The sequence below is a fragment of the Phacochoerus africanus genome, chromosome 7 (assembly GCF_016906955.1).
Source record: "Phacochoerus africanus isolate WHEZ1 chromosome 7, ROS_Pafr_v1, whole genome shotgun sequence".
NCBI lineage: Eukaryota > Metazoa > Chordata > Mammalia > Artiodactyla > Suidae > Phacochoerus > Phacochoerus africanus.
This window is the reverse complement of record NC_062550.1, coordinates 55,665,232-55,687,615: the sequence shown is the minus strand read 5'-3', so window position 1 is coordinate 55,687,615 and position 22,384 is coordinate 55,665,232. Positions and strand designations below refer to the sequence as shown.

The 22,384-nt window shown below is 39.9% G+C and overlaps 1 protein-coding gene across 1 annotated transcript in view; it reads right to left on the bottom strand.

Annotated features, from left to right (window-relative positions):
* The window catches only part of GYS2 (glycogen synthase 2), a 52,470-nt gene that overhangs the window by 19,543 nt on the left and 10,543 nt on the right, over positions 1-22,384 (bottom strand). Inside the window, exons 2-10 of the mRNA XM_047788543.1 lie at positions 21,529-21,710; positions 17,558-17,749; positions 15,457-15,639; positions 11,199-11,343; positions 6,727-6,844; positions 6,429-6,549; positions 3,275-3,381; positions 2,588-2,647; positions 550-628 (exon numbers count right to left, since the gene is read on the bottom strand). Coding sequence (XP_047644499.1) covers positions 550-628; positions 2,588-2,647; positions 3,275-3,381; positions 6,429-6,549; positions 6,727-6,844; positions 11,199-11,343; positions 15,457-15,639; positions 17,558-17,749; positions 21,529-21,710 — 1,187 coding nt within the window. The remainder of the gene's footprint in view (positions 1-549; positions 629-2,587; positions 2,648-3,274; positions 3,382-6,428; positions 6,550-6,726; positions 6,845-11,198; positions 11,344-15,456; positions 15,640-17,557; positions 17,750-21,528; positions 21,711-22,384) is intronic.

Here is a 22,384-nt window from a genome sequence, read left to right as displayed (position 1 = left end):
TGCAGCCACCATATGAAAGGGCTGGATTTCTTGACTGTTCTTGGAACTTATTTGGAATGATTGTCCTGAAATCTTGACTCAAAATGAGCTACTCTCCCGGTTGCCACTAGGGGGGCGGTCCTCTGGTGCCTCACTGTTAACTGACAAAATTTCAATAGGTGTCTAACACACTCACCTTTTCTTTTTTACAACAATCCCTCTCAACTGAGATACATTCACTTTTTCTCTACAGTGACTCCGAATTCTACGCTTTTGGAAAACGAAGCATTTCCTTGTCGTCATTGCAATTTTTCAACTGAACATCTTGGTTCCAAATGAATTTTTTAAGTAGATACAGAGACAAGTTCCATGAAATTGTTTAAAGGAGCCCTGAAAACCACTGATGAAAGAGAACTTACAAAGGTATCAATTGCATAAATGCCTAAGAATGACTTTTCTAGTTCTCGGGTTTAAAAATTTCCAAAATTAGCCCATTCCCATAAATCAAGATATTGATCTAAATGGACTTTAACCATTATGGGAAGTGGTGAGCACTTTTTCATTTATTACCTGAGTTGAAAAGATGGCTCTTTTCATAATTGTCAAATCGTCTCGATCCAAAATATTGTTCATGTCAGGAATTTCTCCTCTGTAGGGAAAAAATTTCAATAATCAAAATTAAAACAGCTGGCACTAATTAAGTGCTTTCTGTGTATCAGGCACCATTCTAAGCACTTCAAAAATAAATGAAAGCAAATATGGTTTCCTTATGAAACTCTGAGATAAATTCTTAAAGTGTGAGGAAGTCTGATAAAAGAACACCTTTGATAGCACAAAAGAAAGTTAAAAAATTTTTTTCTATTCCTTTTTTTTTTTTTTTTTTGCTTTTTAGGGCTGCACCCTCAGCACATGGAAGTTCCCAGGCTAGGGGTCCAGTCAGAGCTACAACTGCCAGCCTACACCACAACCACAGCAACGTGAGATCTGAGCCATGTCTGCAATCTATACCACAGCTCACGGCAATGCCAGATCCTTAACCCACTAAGTGAGGCCAGGGATCCAACCCACATCCTCATGGATACTCAGATTCGTTACCACTGAGCCACAACGGGGACTCCCCACTATTCCCTTTTTTAAAAATTTACAATGTTGTAGTAGTTTCAGGTGTACAGAAAAGTGAATCAGTTACACATACACATACGTCCATTCCTTTTTTTCCCCCATTTAGGTTATGAGAGAACATTGAGTAGACCTCCCTGTGCTACACGGTAGGTCCTTGTTAGTTATCTACTTTTATATATAGGAGTTTGTATGTGTTAATCCCATTCTCACAATTTATCCCTCCCCTCCACAGTTTCCCCTTTAGTAAACATAAGCTTGATTTTCTTTTCTTTTCCTTTTTCTTTCTTTCTTTTTTTTTTTTTTTGGCAGCATATGGAAGGGGTCAAATCAGAGCTTCAGCTGCTGGCTATGCCATAGCCACAGAAGACCAGATCCAAGCTGCTTCTGTGACATACACCTCAGCTCAGGGCAACGCTGGATCCTTAACCCACTGAGCAAGGTCAGGGATCAAATCTGCATCCTCACGGACACTATATCAGTTCAGGTTCTTAACCTGATGCGCCCAATGGGAACTCTCATAAGTTGGATTTTGAAATCTGTGAGTTTTGTTTTGTTTTGTTTTTTGTCTTTTGGGGCCACACCTGCAGCATATGGAGAGCCACAAAAACACGGGATCTGAGCCGTGTCTGCCACTACATGCAACTTACAGCAATGCTGGATCCTTAACCCACTGATTGAGGCCAGGGATCGAACCTGCATCCTCACGGATGCTAGTCATGTTCGTTAACCACTAAGCCATGACAGCAACTCCCTATGCATTTGTTTCTGTTTTATAAATGAGTTCTTTAAAGCATTAATGTCGCTGATAAGGAGGATACTCTCATTAAACAGTGCCTACTTCTGAGTAATATGTTCTAAAGTGGCCATAACTTGTCCATCTATAAGCCGATATTTTTACTGGCTAAAAAGAAATGATGCACACCTGCAACCGTGCACCAGGTGACAACACAGCTTTCTCTTCATACTGTAAAATATCCATATACTTTGTATATATTATTATTATTACTTTGTAAAGCATTTTGGTTTGGTTTTATTATTTAGATTTTATTTTATTGATACATTTATATATTATATATTAAAATAATCATGTATTGTTATTAAGTTAATATGATAGTTGACATGAATTAATATGTTAATAACTATATCAATATAATGTAGAAGTAAATATATTTAACGTACATTAAATCAATATATACTTTGGCTTAAAATCTCATGAAATGTCCCTCAGGTTCAGATTAACATATTTGCTCTCAATGAGATTTCCACTGCATTAGAATTTATCTGCCTATATAAATATGTTCATACAACCTGCTTGCAAATATTTGCCAGATGAAGGATAAAACAAAAACTGATCATGCGATATAATACATTTTCAAAAGCTATTAAGTCCTTTGTATTTTGAACAAAATAAATCTAGTGTCTAAATGGTTAAGTCTGAATAGAAAGGCCCTAAAGGTTTGAAGTGTTCAGTGTTCCAAGAACCTACCTTAATAATGCATCATACAGTTTCTTTCCAAACTTTTCCTTCACAGAATGTGCAGTGTCCCTGTGTGAATAGAAAGGTTGACAAACAATGTCATAATTTGAAGACTTTATTTGCCAGGACAGGGCTGTTGTTCCATCATTGCATTCTTTGAAATTACAGGTCTCTTTCGTATAGGCTCTTCTGTTCTTTTCTTCTTTGCCAGTTTAGCCTGAGTTAAAACCTCCGGAGCTGAGGCAACAGAACACACTGACTAGTGCAGAGAGTGTAACTTGTTTTTGCTTGAGGATAATCAGGAGAGGGTGGGGGGGGGGGAGAGGGGGAGTGGATGGGGATATAGATGCAACATCGGGACTTCATTGATTATTGTTGAATCTGAGCTACAGGCGTGGAAGGGATCACGATACTAATCTTGTTACTTTGGCATAGGTTTTAAAATTTCCGCAATAAAATATGTTAAAAGATTCCGTATCGCATCCACGGTAGCTCATTCCGAAGTTTTTCTACTAGCACACTTTACAGACATGACATAATCTAACATAGTAGCCCAAGGAGACGAGAACCAAGTAGTACGTGTGCTATAATAATCTTAAGGAAAAAACTGTTCACAGAAATATATCAGAAATCATGCACTTAAAAAAAATCCCCTAACACCTATTGTTCGAGAACATTTGCAAGATGTGAGGTTACCAGAGCTGTTTTCGTACTGCCTGGCCTTTCAGGGTTTCCACATTGAAATTATTTGTCTTGGCAGGCATAATGAAAAACACCACCACGGTGACATCACTTTTATGCACCTAATGAGGGATCAGAAAACACAACAGAGTCAACTACCAAAGATAAAACAAACCACATGACAGATGGACCTCAAACTGTGAAAATGAGTGCTTTGAAATTATCTTGAGATAAAAAAAGAATACGTATTTATGGTTTACAACAAAATTATACCCACTGTCCTGAGGGTTTTTTTTTTTTCCACAAATTTTAAATATAGCTTTCAATCAAGATTTGTCAATTAACAACTTAAAAATCCACACATAAAATATTTCCATGGCATTGAACATCTAAAAAAGATAGCAATTGCTATTGATATTGCTGTGATTTGCTGTGATTTACTGTGATTAAAAAAATACAACTTAGAAGTTCCTGCCATGACTCAGCAGAAACGAATCTGACTAGCAACAATGAGGACACAGGTTCAATCCCTGGCCTCACTCAGTGGGTTAAGGATCAGGTGTTTCTGTGAGCTGTGGTGTAGGTGGCAGATATGGCTTGGATCCTGCATTGCTGTGGCTGTGGTATAGGCCAGAGGCTACAGCTCGAATTCAACCCCTAACCTGGGAACCTCCATAAGCCACGCGTGTGACCCTAAAAAGACAAAAAACAAACAACAACAAAAAGAACACCCACAATGTAGGAGTTCCCTCATGGCTCAGCAGGTTAAGGATCCCTCATTATCACTACTAAGGCTCTGGTTATGGCTGTGGCCCAGGTTCAATCCCTCTCAGTTTTGGGGAACTTCCACGTGCTGTGGGCATGCTGCCTTCCCCGCCAAAAAAACCCACAACATAAATGTGAGCTGATATTCTTTAAAATTTCAAATTGGAAAGTTAATGGAGATTTTGTCTGGGTTGTTTCTGCTTGTTATAGCTAATTCACGCTGATTTGCAAAAATGATTATTTACATTTTTTTCCATTTAAGGTCTTGATTCTCGTGATGCTGTGTTTTGATTTTTTTAGCCCTAAAGTAAAGGAACAAGCATGTGCCTGGAATTTTTGGTGTAGTAGGCACTGTGCTGGGTGCTTTAAATGTGTAATTTAACTCAAGCCTGGTAATAACTGAGCACAATATTGATCACTCTCCTCATTAATCTCAAAGGAGAAAGACAAGAGTTTCAGTATTTTGTTTGAGCTCTTAACACAGGTTCTCAAAACTGGGATTCAAACTGGTAGGGTTTTTTTTTTTTTTTTTTTTGACTCTACAATTTATTTACTTTTCTTCTGTCAACAAATACCGTTGATCTAAAATTTTTCAGAAGGAAAATGACATGCCAAACAGCTGTGGGAATGAAAGCATAAACTTAACGCAAAACTCCGAACACATGAATGCTCTTGTCTTCTGAAACTAGCTCCCGATCGTGGGCACTTTACCATCTAATCTGTGGTCTCTGCCCTCCAGGACCTGATATTCTATTCAAAACATCTACAGGAGCCAAAGAATAGGAAACTCACCACCCCTAACCCCTACCCCTGCGTAGCCAACATGCTATTAACGAAAAAACGTACTATATGAAAAGAGAATGCCTTCTTTTAATTTCTCCAAGGACTACAATTATTTTCAAGGTCTAGAATATGAGAAACTGAATTTTGCTTCACATCTAAAAATAAAGTAATTATTTAATAAATGTATGGATAAATAAATAATGTCCTTAAACATTATACATGTTTGATATAGTTGTGCATTCCTCTATAAAACTTATTGAATAGATACATACCAGGAAATACTATGAAATCAGATTATTCCAGTTTATTTCTTAAATAATCTTTCCTGTCTTTAGTCCTGTGTGACAGGTTTGGTTTTTAGTCATGTGGTTTTATTAAATCTCTTAGCATACTTGGTCCAGTGTCTGCTCTAAGGCAAGGATAAATCTATGTCTAGGAAATAAAAGTGTTAACTGGAGCCAGTACAGAGCTTGGGAAACTTTAGGTTTATCTTGGTATCTCGGTAAGACTGGACTTCTACACTGGTCTCATATTTTTGTTACTTATTCTCTAATTTTATGTGATGAGATTAGGATATAAGCCAATAACTTCCATCCAGAGCTGTGGCATAGTACTTTTATTGACAGAGGTTTTATTGCTGGATTAGTCCAGAATTTATTTTAAATCCCACCCTCCTGAGCAAAAAAAAGTGATTCCACATTTGGGAATGGGAAACGCCTTTCCCTCCTTTGTGTTTCTTTGTGGTGGCGCATCTCCTAGTTTCACAGCTCAAGATTTTCAAAGGAAGAGGCATGGCTAGTCTGTTGGGAGAGAAGTAGAGTTTGTGTGTGTCTGCCCTGTTCTACCTACAGAGGGCATCCGCTTGGCTGTCAGACGTGTTGTTCATGTTTTTCTGAAGGCTTGCTCCGGTGGGGGAGAAGATGGAAATAGCCAGAGAGATGAGTGGAGGTCTAATACCATAAAGTTTAATACCAAGGGCCAATTAGGAAGCTTACCCAAGACACATCTTCCATTACAGTCTGTATTTGTTTTTGAAAAGGTGAGATTTCATTCTCCATTTGATTTCTCTATGTTTATCTTTCAATTATTTACAAACTCTTGGGAGATGGGTACGAAGGGGGATGCTATATGGTCGTCTTAAGGAGTTCCCGTTATGGCTCAGCAGTAACAAACCCAGCTAGTATCCATGAGGATGCAGGTTTGATCCCTGGCCCTGTTCAGTGTGTTAAGGATCTGGCATTGTCCTGAGCTGCGGTGTAGATCACAGACACGGCTCAGATCCCAAGTTGCTGTGGCTGTGGCATAGGCAGGCAGCTACAGCTCTGATTTGACCTCTAGCCTGGGAACTTCCACATTCCACAGATGTGGTCCTAAAAAGAAAAAAAAAAAAAAAACATAGCACATATAATGTGATAAGCATGTGGCTCTCTTTAAAAATACCTGACAAAATAAACAAATACACAAGTGAATGATGTGGCATCCTAACATGTTAACTGAAAGACCCCAAGCCATTTTAAGTCTTCAAAATTATATATTCTTCAGAAAACTCTAAGAGGCTGGAAAGTTCTTTACTTCCCACAGAAGAAAATCCTCCTATAAAAGCACTTCAGGGCAGACTTACCCGCAGCAGGAAATTTAGCCTGGATAAGGATTCCAGGAAGATGTCAGCTCCTTTATTTGAAAACTCGTACCTCCCAGCAATGAAGAGGAACAATGTTTTTTCCAGATCAAAGTCCAGGTGACTAAAACAAAACAATAACAGATTCAAATGAAATAAAGCAACAGTAACAAAATGTACACACAAGTTCAGTTAAAGTACAAAGGGGGCTGGGAAAGATAAACATTTACTCTAACAATCCTGTTTTCTCCGTACCCCAGATAAATGCTAATTTAAAAAAAAAAAATAGAGTAAAGCATACCCATAGAAATGACCTCGAACAAAATCTTGGATTCTAGCCTTGTACATGGCATGTAGGTTTTGAAATTCATGTACTGCTGAAAATTTCTTAACATTCAAGCCATTTGGTGTAATTACGTCTGGAAAAATAAAAAGAAACCATTATGAAAAAATCTCTTTTGGGAGAGGGTAGTATTGTAAAAAAACAAAACAAAACAAAAACATTTTTTAAATCTGTATTAAGTTAGATGTCAATTAACATTTCCAGTGTCTGACTGTCACAGGATCGAAAATTAAAAAAACTTCACTATAAATTGCTGAGGAAAATTGGGAGTACCTGACTGAAATAACATTGAGACAGGTTATGAAATAGTCTAATAGCAAAAACAGTCATTGTCAGAGTTTTCGTTTATTGCTTGCTTGCAGTGCACCAGGCACTGCTCTAAACACCTTGTAATGTAATCCTTGCACCTGAGAGAGCAGAGGCTTTTATTTGCATTTTCAGAGGCAGAAACTGAAACACAGAGTTGTTACAGAATTTGTTCCAGAACACAAGTGTCAGGAAGAGGAAAACCCATGTTTTTCCTGGGTTTTTCCTAACCCTAACCCTAATCCCTAACCCTAACCATATCTGCCTCCACCAGCTGTGTCCTCCCGTGCACTAAACTACTTGTCACCATATCTTGACCAAGTATGTGGCAAATGTTCTGTCTGTACGGAACACTGGAAAGATAGCCCTATATTCCTAATACATAACTAATTCTTTCCACCTAGAAGATGTGGTTGCTCAGGCAGGAAGATTTTTTTTTTACTTTTGGTTTTCAGGAATATTGGTCTGTGATAAGAAAGCTCTAAAAACTGCTTAGAATACATAAGGGGAATCACCTATTGAGTTGAACACATGGGTTACTGCATTGAGTAGCAGTAAAAACAAAAGTAATAAAAAATTTAGCACATGGCAATGAAAGTTTTTGCAATGGAGATCAGAGCTAGAATTCTAAGTATGCCATCACTTTGAAGGATATTTTATTTTAGTAGGCTGCTCCCTTACAATGGTTCCACAAAATCAACCCAAGCTTCTCCCTCATTTCTTGTGGAGGGGGGGGAGGGAGAAGAACAGCTGTTCTTACGACTTTTTTAACTAAGTAATCAGGCGTTTGCTATATTCATTTACATATCTTGCCACAGCAGAGTCAATATTAGGTTTCATGTGAATAATTCCTAGGTAACTATAGAGTGTCACCAGGATAGCAGGCAACCCTCTTTATACAATGTATTTCTCTTTATATACAAATATATATATATATATATATATATATATGTATATATTTTTGGCTGCTCTGTGGCATATGGAGTTCCCCAGCCAGGGGTCATATCTGAGCCATAGTTGCAACCTAAGCCATAGCTGCAGCAATGCAATACTGGATCCTTAACCCACTGTGCTGTGCCAGAGAGCAAACCTGCATCTCAGCACTCCAAAGACCCCACCGATCCCATAGCACCACAATGGGAACTCCTCTTTCTATAACATTTATATTGGGCTCACTTTATTCCAGACTCTATGGTAGTTGATGAATATTAATTTCATTTTCATTAGACCGTATGAGGTAAGTTCTTTTCACTGTCCCCACTTTACAAATGAAGAAACTGGCCTGAAGAGAGTTATCTGCCCAAGGTCAAGTGACTGCCGAGTAACAGAGGTAAGATGTAAAGCCAAGGCAGCCTGGCTCTGGGGTCTACATCCTTATCCCCTCTTTCAGACAGCTGGACTGTCCAAAAAGATGGAGAAGGCAGGACTGTATATGAATGCCACCTTATTGTGACTTTAATTCTTCTAGAATTTTCTCACAGTTTCACAATTAAAAATAAAAGGTGTATCTTGACAAATACCCTCTGATATCACTTATATGTGGGATTTAAAATACGATGTAAATGAACTAATCCACAAAATACTGACTCACAGACACAGAGAATAGACTCATGGTTGCCAAGGTGGGAGAGGGGTGTTGAGGAGGGAATTTGGGATTAGCAGATGCAAACTACTATATATAGTGTGAATAAATAACGAGGTCCTACTGTATAGCACAGGGAACTATATTCAATATCCTATGATAAACCATAATGGAAAAATATGAAAAGAACATATATGTGTATAACTGAATCACTTTGCTATGGAGCAGGAATTAACATAACACTATAAATCAACTACAATAAAATAAATTTAAAAAATAGGAGCTCCCATTGTGGCTTAGCAGATTAAGAACCCGACATAGTATCCTTGAGAAAGCAGGTTCAATCCCTAGCCTCACTCAGTGGGTTAAGGATCTAGTGTTGCTGCAAGCTTTGGTGTAGGTCACAGATTTGGCTTGGACCTGGCGTTGCTGTGGCTCTGACTTAGGTTGGCAGCTGCAGATCTCGTTTGACCCCTAGATTGGGAACTTCCATGTGCCAGAGGTGTGCTCCCCACCAAAAAAAAAGGGTGTGTCTTGAAATTAATTGTCTCAGTTTATTAGCCTAAAGAATTAGATCAATGAGATCTTCTAACATCCATATTCCTAGTACAGGATAATCTCACACATAGAGGTCTACATAAAGTGGAGTCTAGCGCTCCAGAGAAGAGAGAGAGAAAGGTTTTATTAGGAGTATTTGCCTATTTCCAGGTGTAAATATACTCTCCATGACTGATTTCAAGATACTAATATAAAAACAGAATTAAGAAAGGATATAAAGTAACATTACATAGTATTTCCACCATACAAATGCAATAGATATAAACAAAGTATTTAACATGATAAAATACAGTAAAATAATTAGGAAGTGATGTCTTTTAAGTAGTTATTAATTTTGTTTTTAGTGTAGTATTTAATTGTAAGCTTACATAATTTAATTTCCAATAATGTCTGTGTTTAGCATCCATCTCACAAATTTCCTGAAATTTAATAATAGACTCTTATGAGCCAGGATGATTGGGTTCCAGCACAGCATTGCCTACACTTTTTAAACCTTATGTCTTAAGCCATGTAGGCAACATGTGACATTTAAGGCATAGATGTGTGTGCATGTGTGTTTTCGTGTGTATAGTTCTTAAAAATCAATAATAAAAAAACTAGACATCCTGATAGAGAATAATACACATGGACAAATAGATTCAATACCAATGCCCAACAGGTAAAAAAATATTAAAACTCAGTATTCAAAGACAAACAGATATGCCATACCACTTTCTACATATCTCATTGGCAAAGACTAAAAAAATAAATAATTCATTTTGGTAAGAATGTGCAAGAGTTCCTGTTGTGACTCAGCAGGTTAAGGACTTGACATAGTCTTTGTGAGGATTCAGGTTCAATCCATGACCTTGCTCAGTGGGTTAAGGATCCAGTGTTGCTGCAAACTGTGGTGTAGGTCGCAGGTACAGCTTGGGTCCAGTGTTGCTGTGGTGTAGGCCTCTGCTGCAGCTCTGATTTGCCCCCTGGCCTGGAAACGTCCATGTGCTGCAGGTGCAATCATAAAAAAGAAAAAAGAATGTATGGAAATAGGCACTCTTTTATTTTTGTGTTGGATTTCACCCTGCCACTGATGATAATATATATTCTCTAGCTTCCTTGGCCTCTTTGCACTGCTTTCTCATCATTCAGAAGCATATGACTGGTTGATTCTGAATCCCTCATCTGCTTCCTATCTGCTTGGAAACAGGGCAGGGGTGTGGGTAGGGGTTGGAAATTACATTTTTGTCTTACTTCAGCTTTGCTGGTGGGAGGTGGGGTCACATTTTATGAATAGTGCTGCTTGGCATTGCAACCTCTGGATGGTTATGGGGCTAGTTCCCAGAAAACCTTGCAGGAAAATCTTGGGAGAAGTACAACAGGCTTCTACTGAGGAAGAAGAATGAAGTAATGTTATAAGATGCAGGACTGGGATAGTCTCACACAAATTTCTGCTATTTTTTGGACTTTCACTTTCTTAAAATAGAAAAGTCAGCTCAGTGTCCTTAGACACAGGAAGTCATTCTGACAACCCAGTTCAGAACTAGGGCATCTCGGAGTTTTGGCTCAGCAGGATAGTGTTCATGAGGATGTGGGTTCTATCCCTGGACCTGCTCAGTGGGTTAAGGATCTGGCCTTGCCATAAGCTGTGGTATAGATCACAGATGCATCTCAGATCTTGCATTGTCATGGCTGTGGCGCAGTTCGACCCCTAGCCTGGGAAATTCCATATGCCACCAAGGTGTTGTCCTAAAACAAAGGCATCTCAAGCATAGACTTTTTATTCAACAAGCACAGATTTTGCATGACTATGTTCCATATAGAGCTTACTGTTCTACAAAGGTACTGAAAATGAGAATTAAAATATACTTCAAGATTTGGGTGGTAATAGTGAATGCAATTGTTCCTCTATTTATTATTTTATACATTTTTGTTTAAAACAAAATCCTCATACTCTAAAGTCACTTAGAACTGAAAGGTTGGTGGCAAAGTCAGGGATAATAATTACCAGGCTTTCTCTTCAGCATATGTTCTGCCTCTATTGCTGTTATTTCGGAAACTGTGGTGAACACATGAGCACAATGGACAGAAGCGCGTTCCATGCAGTACCGGTGGTAAATCTGCCTCTCTCCAGCCTCTTTGTCTATGTTAAACTGTTAAAACAAAACAACACACATACACACATATGCGTTTACTTACACCAATCCTGCTACACAAGCAAAATAAAGTCATATGTTTCTCATATCGTTTTTCCTCAAGACTGTGTGAAAAAAAAATTTTTTTCCTGGTGTTTTTAGAGCCACACCTGAGGCACATGGAAGTTCCTGGGCTAGGGGTCGAATCGGAGTTGTAACTGCTAACTTACCCCACAGCCACAGCAATGCAGGATCCAAGCTGCGTCTGTGATCTACACCATAGCTCACAACAACACCAGATCCTTAACCCACTGAGCAAGGCCAGGGATCGAACCCGCATCCTTCTAGATACCAGTCAGGTTTGTTACCACTGAGCAATGACGGGAACTCAAAGACTGAGCGGAAAAAAAGTAATAATAAAATTTTATCAAGCCCATTGCTGAAATGCATACTTTCCACTTTGCTATAATCATAGAGAATTCTTGGGATTTTTTTGTACTTTAATTATCCTTTGACTTATTTTACAATATTTTATATTTGAATATTTTATAAATATTCTTCCTCCAAAGTCTTCGTCATTTTTTTTCCATAAGCCATGAAACAAAGCTGATCTTAAACTTGGTACTGAAAGTAAGGATAATTATTATCATCATCTACCACTGAAAGGATACTGGACAAAGGGAAAAGACACATGCTTTTCCATGCTATGTAACTCCCAACACTGTAAAATTTCAAGGAGTGTACCATTACTTTAATTAGATGGTGTGTTAGATTGTGCAATCATCCAGGATTCTGGGCATCTTAAGTTTAAAAAAAAAAAAAAAGCCAAACCCCCAACAATTACATAATTGGCAACCATTTTGCTTAGTTACAGAATGTTAAGTCTCATATAGCTGCATACGAAACTAGCAGTGTCTAAGAGAAAAAAGAATATAAAGTTTCTGGCATTATATTAGCAGGGTGCTTTTTGAAATAAATATTATTAGAAGTTCACCCTGTGAATCAGACACTCTTCTAAGCATGATATTGTATTTAATCCTCCTAAACCACTGAGAGATGTATTTTGTCTTCATTTTATGGAGGGGGAAATTGAAGCTTTTAGAGGTTAAAAAACCAGCCCAAGGTCACAGTTCTATTAAATATCTTAGCAGAGCCCCCAATTGGCCCCTAATCAATCTGACTCCATGTATGGGTTCTCACCTGCTTTTAAATCAATTAGATTTCACCTCAATCATCAAGTCAGTCCCAATAGTGACTGTATCATATAGAGAAATATACTAAAAATGCTCATTAGATGGCGCAGTTTATTACAACAAGGACCTTCCTAGTGCCTTTTTTCTTGACTGTAATATTTGCAACCATCTCTGAAAATGTTTGAATCAAGGCGCCATATGGCATCCTTAAGTCAGCAGACGTTTTCTTCAAAATTCTGTATGGCTAGTCTCATTCAATCAACCAAATCTCTCATTTAATCTACATTTGCTTAGTAACCTACATATTTCTGTTGCTTTCAAAGAGCTTATGAATGAGTGAGAAAGCAGGTAAAAATGAGGCGGAAATGAATAAGTGCCTGAGTAAAATATAGGACCAGAGAGGGTCTGATTCATCCTGGCTGAGGAGAAGGAAAAGTATTTCATATTATATATGTATTTGTGTTCTCAGCATCACCTCTAGAATGTAAGATTTTCACAGACAAGGAGCATGACTTATTAATCCTTGTATCTCCAAGCTGGATGAATGAAATGGCATTTGGACTGGGGCATGAAAGTTTAATTTGGGGAAAGGTAATTTTGGTCTGAAAAATTTAGTTCCCCTAAAGAAAAGTGTATAAAGTCAGATGGCATGTGCAGAAAATAAGACATCTGATGTGACTGTGGTATTCGGTGCAGAGTGTAGGGGACATAATAGGGCAATATTCCGGTAGGATGTAATAGGACCAGATCCCAGAAGTCCTTGAGGACAATACTAGAAATTTAGTCTTGACAATGACAAGCACTGAAAGGGCTCCTTAGAGGTATGGGAAAGACAGGCTTCTGTTTGGGAAAGACAGGCTTCTGTTTAAGAAAAACGCTGGGGAGTTCCCGTCGTGGCGCAGTGGTTAACAAATCCGACTAGGAACCATGAGGTTGCGGGTTCGATCCCTGCCCTTGCTCAGTGGGTTAACGATCCAGGGTTGCCGTGAGCTGTGGTGTGGGTTGCAGATGTGGCTCCGGTGTAGGCTGGCAGCTACAGCTCCAATTAGACCCCTAGCCTGGGAACATCCCATATGCCATGGGAGCGGCCCAAGAAATGGCAAAAAAAAGACTAAAAAAAAAAAAAGAAAAAGAAAGAAAGAAAAAGAAAAATGCTGGAATGAAATGTTTCCTAACTTATTGAGTTTTTGTGAAGATGAAATAACACCTATCAAATGTTTAGAAAAGTGCTTGCCATGTGGGAAGGGCTCAATGACTTCGCCTATTGCTACTATTTAGTGTTATTTTTTTGTCGTTGCTGTTATTGTAGAGAATAGTAAGATTTCATATAGGGGTAGCACGTAACATTTGAATATTTAGAGGTGAGAAGATGGGATTTCTAAGTGAGTGAACTAAGTGTGCAAAGATACAGGGGAAGGTAACAGAGGCCTGGAGAGCCCCAAAATTGAAGTCGACCAGCTCAAAACTAGGTCAGAGGAAAGAGTTAAAATCCACCAAACAACTGCCTATGGCTTCCTTCATCATTTTCTAATCCCAAACAGCCCTCTCCTCACATTCCCATCCAGGAAATCCCATTGTTATCAAGAAAAGAGAGTGCAGGAGTTCCCATCATGGCTCAGTGGTTAATCAATCCGACTAGGAACCATGAGGTTGCGGGTTTGATCCCTGGCCTTGCTCCGGTGGGTTAAGGATCCGGCGTTGCCGTGAGCTGTGGTGTAGGTTGCAGAAAAAAAAAATAAAAATAATTTCTTAAGAGAAATAAAAAAAAAAAACTCTGAGTATAACTTTGCACTCTCATGATCTGAGTAGTAGTATTCAAATAATACCAACACGCACAAACATACACACGCTCACACAAATACACATTCTGTTTCATAGAATCCTAGAACTTTTTAAACTGGAGGAGTATTTAGAAAACAACTTTATAACTCTCTAATTTTCCTAATGAAACAGAACCTTAAAATGCTAAATTGACTTGACTGGCAATATAGACACTGAAGCTGGAAAACTGACTTTTTGGTACTCAAATGCTTGATATAGATAGATAGATAGATAGATAGATAATCTGACAGGATGAAATGAAAATGTACTTTTTTTTTTGTCTTTTTAGGCATTAAACAGCCTGAACTTCAGTAAGTCTTGGGACCAGGTGTGTGATTGCTATGCCAGGTCCACACCCGTGGCATATGGAAATACCCGGGCTAGTGGTTGAATCCGAGCTGCAGCTGCCGGCCTACACCACAGCTACAGCAACTCAGAACCCAAGCAACGACTGTGACCTACACCACAGCTCATGGCAATGTAGGATCCTTAACCCAAAGACCTGGCCTGGGGATCGAACCCTCCTCCTCATGGATATTATTCTGGTTAGTTATCTCCGAGCCATAAGGGGAATGTACTCCCCAGGTGTGTGATTCTAATTTTAAAAAAGCAGTGGGTTCAAGTCCCAGTGTGGGTTTTGGCCAGGTTTGAGTCCCAGCCCATGGGTTCAAGTCCCAGTCCAAGTCTTGGCTGGGTTAGAGTCCTGGCACCCAGGTTCGAGTCCCAATCTGGGGTGCACGGTTTCAACAGTACATAATGCCTAGAATCCCTGTCCTGTACCTGCATGCGGATCCAGGGACCTCGCAGCATTTCCAAGCATGACCCCAGGGAAAACAACAGCCCCACCTCAGTCCTCAGTGTTTTACTCTCACCACGCCCCTTTGGGTCTTGGATCTGTTGCTCCAAAGTGGACAGATGCCTGGCCTTTCACTGCTACACTCTGCTGCACTCTGAAAAGTTAAATGCTCTGAGTTCTCCGTCACCTCGGGGGAGGCTTGGTCATGAATATTGATTAGTTAAAAGGTCATTTCTGCCACCAGATGGCAGATGAAAGGTGAAGATCAATACTTCCCATCCTTCAGCTTCAAAGAGGGGAGAAGGTGGAGGGACTAATTACCTTATCGAGATGGTTGTAGAAATCTATGTTTGCCGCACAGAGATACCTTCCAAGCAGCGTGGCGTGCGTGGTAAATACCGTAGCGATCGGAAGTTTCCGGGCTCGAGAAAGGATCAGTCCAGTCCCTGCCTGCCATTCATGAAATTGGGCAATGACGTGTTTCCCATCTGCATGATCTGTCACCTACATCAAAAGAGAAGCTTTTAGAATAGTCGGCATGCATCAGAATCACCTGGAAGGCTTGGTAAGCACTAATGTCTGAGTCCCATCCCATAAAATTAAAAAGTTCTGAGCTAGGGGAAGAATGTGCATTTCATACAAGTCTGCAGGCAAAACTTTGAGAACCTCAGACTTAGGCTAAGACCTTTGTACTTTAAGGTACTTCAAAAAGTTCCTCGCAGCTCTTAACCATTGCACAGATCAGCGACAGCAAAGAGGCGACAGCAGAAACGAGGCTTGCCCAGCTGCCTTGGATCCTTTTCAATGTCCTTCCCTTTTGAATCAAAGAAAATCTGTTTCTGGAACTGCCTCTTTTAGAGAAAATTGGGTCTGTCACTTTTCCGCGTCTCTTCCCTCTAATTTCCTGTAACAGAAAGGATGGCCTCAGAAATGTGCAGGCATGCGCTCATGCTCTCAGAAGCTGGCCTCAGTCCTGGGGGCACTGGCTCAGGGATACAGCAGAGGAAGAGGTGGTTTCAGAACGTAATGATAACAAGACTGCCTTTCTGTCATTAGGCCAGATCCTGTTAGGACCCGGACTCTTTTCCAATTCTGTCACCAAGACAAAGCAACAGCACCGCCCCTTCAACTGACCTTCCCTTGGAGGCAATCCTTTATCAGAAGTCATACTGGTCAAGGGGACACATGCCCAAGACACAGTTCTGTGATTTGTCCCCAGACCACACCCCAGTTTGCTAGGGATGCTCTTCATTCTCCGGTTAAGTTAGGCATAATTATTGAGTGCAGGGAGGTCCCGTCGCGGCACAGTGGTTAACGAATCTGAGTAGGAACCATGAGGCTGCTGTTCCATCCCTGGCCTTGCTCAGTGGGTTAAGGATCCGGCATTGCTGTGAGCTGCGTGTAGGTCGCAAATGCGGCTCGGATATGGTGCTGCTGTGGCTCTGGCGTAGGCAGGTGGCTACAGCTCCGATTAGACCCCTAGGCTGGGAACCTCCACATGCCTCAGGAAGCAGCCCTGCGGTGGGGGAGGGGAGATTATTGAGTGAGGGCTTAGCTCATTTAACAAGGACTGATTTCTTTTCCTTTTTTTTTTTTTTTGATGAAATTTTATTGGGGTATACTCGATGTACAATGTTGTGTTAGAACAAAGACTGGGTTTTTTTGGGGGCCACACCTGCAGCATAAGGCAGTTCCCAGGCTAGGGGTCAAATCAGAGCTGTAGCTGCCAGCCTATGCCACAGCCACAGCAACTCAGGATCTGAGCCATATCTGCAACCTACACCGCAGCTCACAGCAACGCCAGATCATTTAACCCGCTGAGCCAGGGATTGAACCTGCGTCCTCATGGATACTAGTTGGGTTCATACTGCTGAGCCACAATGGAAACTCCACACAATGACTGATTTCTAATGCTCTTATTTTTTTAACATCAAGAAGTATTTCACCACTATGGACTCCTTACCAACTGCTTAGATCACTTCAGCCTTTAGCAAATGATGGAAAAATCTAAAAGCCACTGCAGTCCCACAAGCCCTCATGCATGAACAATACCAAATATTTCAAGCCATTTTTCATTCTTCTGATTCTAGAATTCATGTCAATAGTGCATGGCATATACTATTTTTTTGCATATATATTGAATACTATCTAGGTACCAGGCAACATAATTATGATATCCACATCATTCTCATTAAACCTGGCATGATGTAAATATTAAGAAGCATTATTACTGCCCTGTTCCAAAGGATGGCATTTAGTTCCAGGAGGGCTGAACATTTCCTCAGATTCCTTTGAGACGTTTTAGGAGAATGAATAATGGCATCATCTTGAAAGTCGCTTAATCTAAAAATCAGAAGATTATTGCTGGGCACAGAGAACAGCTGTTCTTCTCCTCCATTGTCAACTATACAGTAAACTGTACCTCTTTTAAGAACCAGGCTGTTAAGGATCCAAATATCAGCATATCATTGGCTTCTTGGTCATGATAAGGAATGCCGACATTGCATGCTTCCCAGAGGTCACCTTTCCACTTGTCCAGGTTCCAAGCTGAGTAGCCTATGTCAAAGAGCACCACATAAGGACTCCCTTCTATCAGCCATCTTCCAAAGTGCACCTGTCGTATAAAGAACACACAGCCATGCAGAAATACTAGGCAACGCAAGGGAGGAAAATATATTTGTGCTTAGAAACTATAAACTGTTATTTGGAGCTCAACAGCAGTGGTAACACAAAGCATCTGATGTTTGAGCCTGAAGAGGAAATGGGCTTGCAGCCATTCATCTAGTTCATCTAGTTGCACTTCATTAAATGTGGTCATTTAAAAATGAAGTATATAGATCATGTAATCTCCTTTCTCTGTCCCTCATTGCCCTCCTGTGACCTTGAGCTTATGGTTTTCAGATTTAATATTATGGTTCATGTTTTTATGACAGAGTTTTAAGATGAACTGTTCTGTATCTTTAACAACTTGGAGTTGGCTATGTCTATGGTATCACTTGTTTTCCTTTATGCAGTGGGACTTAATGATATTTCCTGCCACAAAGTTGTTTCTCTAAACAAATGTGTATGATTTCTCTGATTCCTCCCATAAAAAAAAAAAAAAAGTGACACTAAGTGTTTCCCAATATGGTTGCTACCAGAGGTCTTAACTAGTAGCTCAGTCTAATTCTTCTACATTCTTCAAATTGACTTTTATATCTAAATGTTTTAACTTGTGCACGTTTTAAGGCAGTAGCTATCTCAATTTTTTTTTTCTGGTTGTAATAATACAGTCAGGTGTACATCCAAGCTTTAACTTGCCTTTTTTTCTCTATTTTTCTACAGTAATTTATTCATTCTTTTGTCTTGTCTTTTTTTTTCTCTTTTTGGCTGTGCTCGTGGCATCCAGAAGTTCCTGGGCAAGGGGTCTAACCTGAGCCACAGTGGTAACTCCAGCCACAGCAATGACAACACCAGATCCTTAACTCACTTCACCACAATATAAAAGGGAATAGTAGGGAGTTCCCATCATGGCTTAGTGGTAACGAACCCCGACTTGGGTTCTATCCCTGGCCTGCTCAGTGGGTTAAAGATCCAGCATTGCTGTGAGCTGCAGCGTAGTTCGCAGATGTGGCTCAGATCCTGAGTTGCTGTAGCTATGGCGTAGGCCTGCAGCTGCAGCTCCAGTTGGACCCCTGGCCTGGGAACCTCCAAATGCCTCGGGTGTGGTCCAAAAAGCAAAATAAATTAATTAATTAAAAATAAATTAAAAGATAAATAAATAAATAAATAAATAAATAAATGAGAACTTGAGATTCCAGAGGACACCATGAAAACATATCACAGTGAGTGGAGTGTAGACAATTAGGATAATGGAAAAAGATGCATGTTGCACTATTGGGATGAAATAAGTTAGACATTAAACCGACTTGCCTTTGAAGCTCTTGTGAAATAAGAGGGAGCTAAAAGTCATCGTGGAATTGACTGGTCTCAAGATTGTAAATAGATTTCTGATATAAAGATGTTTCCCTATCACAGTCAAGAATGCACTGGAGGTCAAGACAGGCTCGCTAACCTTCTCTGTAGTCTTAACACTTCTCTGTGCCCTTTCCTCACTGCATCATAAGTCACATATTAGGCAAACAGTAGCTATTAGTTAAATGAAAGCCTAAATCAATGTTTGTCCCAAATTAAAAACAATCGAACTGTTGTTTGGGGTTCAGGAAAACTCAATTGGAAAAAGAAAGAGTGCTGTGGTAAATACCAAATTAAAATGGAAGCAAATGACGCATACTGAGGGTCTTGGCCAAGGCATGGATGGGAGAAAGACATCGCCATATATTCCCGAGTCCCATGCAAAAAAATGATGACCAAATGGACTTTCAAGCTCTGTAAGATTCATCCTTGAATGGAATCCAGGTGAGGTCCATGTAAGCAATGTAGAGGCATTCCATTTACTAAAGAGGACTGGATACCCAATAAGAGGGGCTCTTAGCTTCTGCCACTTCCAAAAAGCATTTGCAGTGATTTACGAAGCTGTCATCTTGCCCCATTGCACAGACACTAAAATTAAACAACACTGAAGCTCCAACTATTTAACTTCCTGTACTTTGACTCAGGCTGTTGAGGGCTGCTGGAGAAAGTCACAGTCGTGTACATATGTGCCATTAAAAAGTCATGACTGTACCTTAAATATACCCAGAAATTCTTTTCCTTATTCCTTGAACACTTTTTCAGAACTTTTCTCGTCACATTCTTATTTTAACACACTTGTCTCCTAACACTCAGATGATGACCTTTTGCTCTTAAGATCAGCAAAAACACTGAGTGAGACCATTTTGAATTCTTCACCAACTCATCTCTGTTTGCATTCATCCTTTGTTTCCTGTTTGTGCAAAAGGAGGGAAGAAGGAGCTTTTCAATTGTGCTTTGGATCTTCTTCCCTCTCCCACTCTCAGTGAGATTAGTCTCTTCACTCCTTCTCAACTTTCAACTTCTGTCTGCTAGATACTTCCTTTTGGTATATAAATAAGCTCACTCATATTTAAGAAAACACCAATTCTCAAAACCATGTCACTCTGCAATGACTTAGTTACATTTCCGCTTCATAGAAACATCTCATAGCCACACTTCTGTGTCCATTTTCTCTCCACTCATTCATTTCTCAAGCTACTCCAGTCTTATTTAAACATCCTTTCTTCTCTGAAGCTGAAGGTGACGGTGAATGACCTGACTGTTGCTAACCCAACTGACCCTGTTCCCTTCTTTAGACTTGAAACTCTGCTTCCTTATCTGGACATCTCCATTCCTGTTATGATGGCAACAATCACTGCAAACCTAATAGCTTAAAACAACACAAATTGGTTGCCTTGTGGATTTGGAGGTCAGTGGTCTGAAAAGGGTCTTATGGGTTAAAATCAACTTGTGGGCGGGATTGCATTCCATCTGGGGTCTCTAGAGAGAAATCTGTTTCCTAGCCTTTCCCAGCTTCTAGAGCCACCTGCATTCCTTAGCTGGTGGCCTCTTCTTTTTTTCCTTCATCTCAAAGCTCTCATTACTCCAGTTTCCTCTTCCATGGTCACATCTCCTCTCTGATTCTATTTCTACTGCCTCCCTCTTATAAGGCCCCTTGTGATTACATTGGGCCCACCCAGATGATTCAGGGCAGTCTCCCCATCTGAAAAACCTTCCACAAATGTCCACATCTACCAAGTCCTTCTACTTTATAAGGCAACGTAATTCATAGATTCTGAGGATTAGGATTTGTACCTCCTTGGTTCTAATCATTAGCTGTACTTCTACTTTTGCAATTTCTGGCTTCTTTAGTGTAGCTGCCCTAGCATATTGACATTGGCCAAGGTTAGGCTCAAAACTTTTACTTTCAGTTTATAGTCTTCCATTGAATAATGTTACCAACACCTGTAATGCCAACTACAAGTGAGACACCAACAACTTCCTTGCAAACATCTCTATCCTATACCCTCTGCCAAGTTCCAAACCTACTATACTGCTGGATAGATAATACTATGGTTTTCACAAGACGCCTCAAATGAAACCTAGATATTTATGTATGTATTTACTTTTATGGCCACACCCACAGCATATGGAAGTTCTCCAGGCCAGGGATTGAATCCAAGTGGCCAGATCTTTTAACCCACTGCAAATGGCTGTGGAGTGAACCCTTGCCTCTGTAGTGACCCAAGCCACTGCAGTGGGATTCTTAACCCACTGCGCCACAGCAGGGACTCACAAATGTAACCTATTTAAAATCAAGTTCACCATCTTTCTCATAAACTGAGTTCTTTTCCCTAAGCAGATGAGTGGTTCTTTCTTGTGAGTTCATGTAAATTGTGGTGCTCTCCCACAACAGTTTACTAAGACTTGCTGAATGAAGTAGCAGACAGTACCCTTTACCTGGCAGCCGTGTTTATTCATCGTGTCCACGGCTTTGCTAACAGCGTCATTGACAGGTTCACACTGTTCCACCTGAGTCTTCATATTATGCTCAAAATATGGACCAATCAGAAAATAATTCTCTCCCCATTCATCTGCTGTCGTTTTGGCCTTTGTCTGGATCACAGTATAGATGCCGCCAACTGTTAAAGAGAAAAGATCCCTTTATCCTTTGTGTTAGTAATTCGTTTTAAGTAAAGAAGGGATGGAAATAAGTCCTTTTTTCTTTCTATGTTACTTAAGACATTTTTTTTTAATTGAAGTACAGTTGATATACAATATTACGTTGTTCTTCATTTTTAAGTTAGTATTTGGGCTCCATCAAGCCCAAGGCTTTATTTAAAAAGAGAGTTTTTAAGGAATACTATCGAAATGTTAGCATTTGGTTCAGTGGTGGGCATGTCTTAAAACCCTGCTGGGTGCTCGTCAGAGAGCAGTATTTTGACAGCAACAGAGAAGTACTACTATTTCAAGGAAATCTGAAGAGACAATTCGAATAAAGCAGCATTTGGCTTGTGGCTCTATCCACACGGAAGTATCAGAGTTGGGACCAATGCAATTATCATGACACCTGCCCTTAGTAGCAGTAGTTACCATTCACCCCTTCTCCTCCAGTGGTCCAGGGATTTAAATTATGTCCAGGGAACAGCTGCTGCTCAAATTATGAGCAAATCTCTCAGGATTCAAAGAGCTAGTTCCCTTCTACATACCAAGCAAGTATCTTTTGACAAGAGGAGGAAGCTGACAGATTTGGTCGGGGCGGGGGAGTACTTAGCCCAACCCTCTTGTCAAATCCAACGATTACAAATACAAGAGT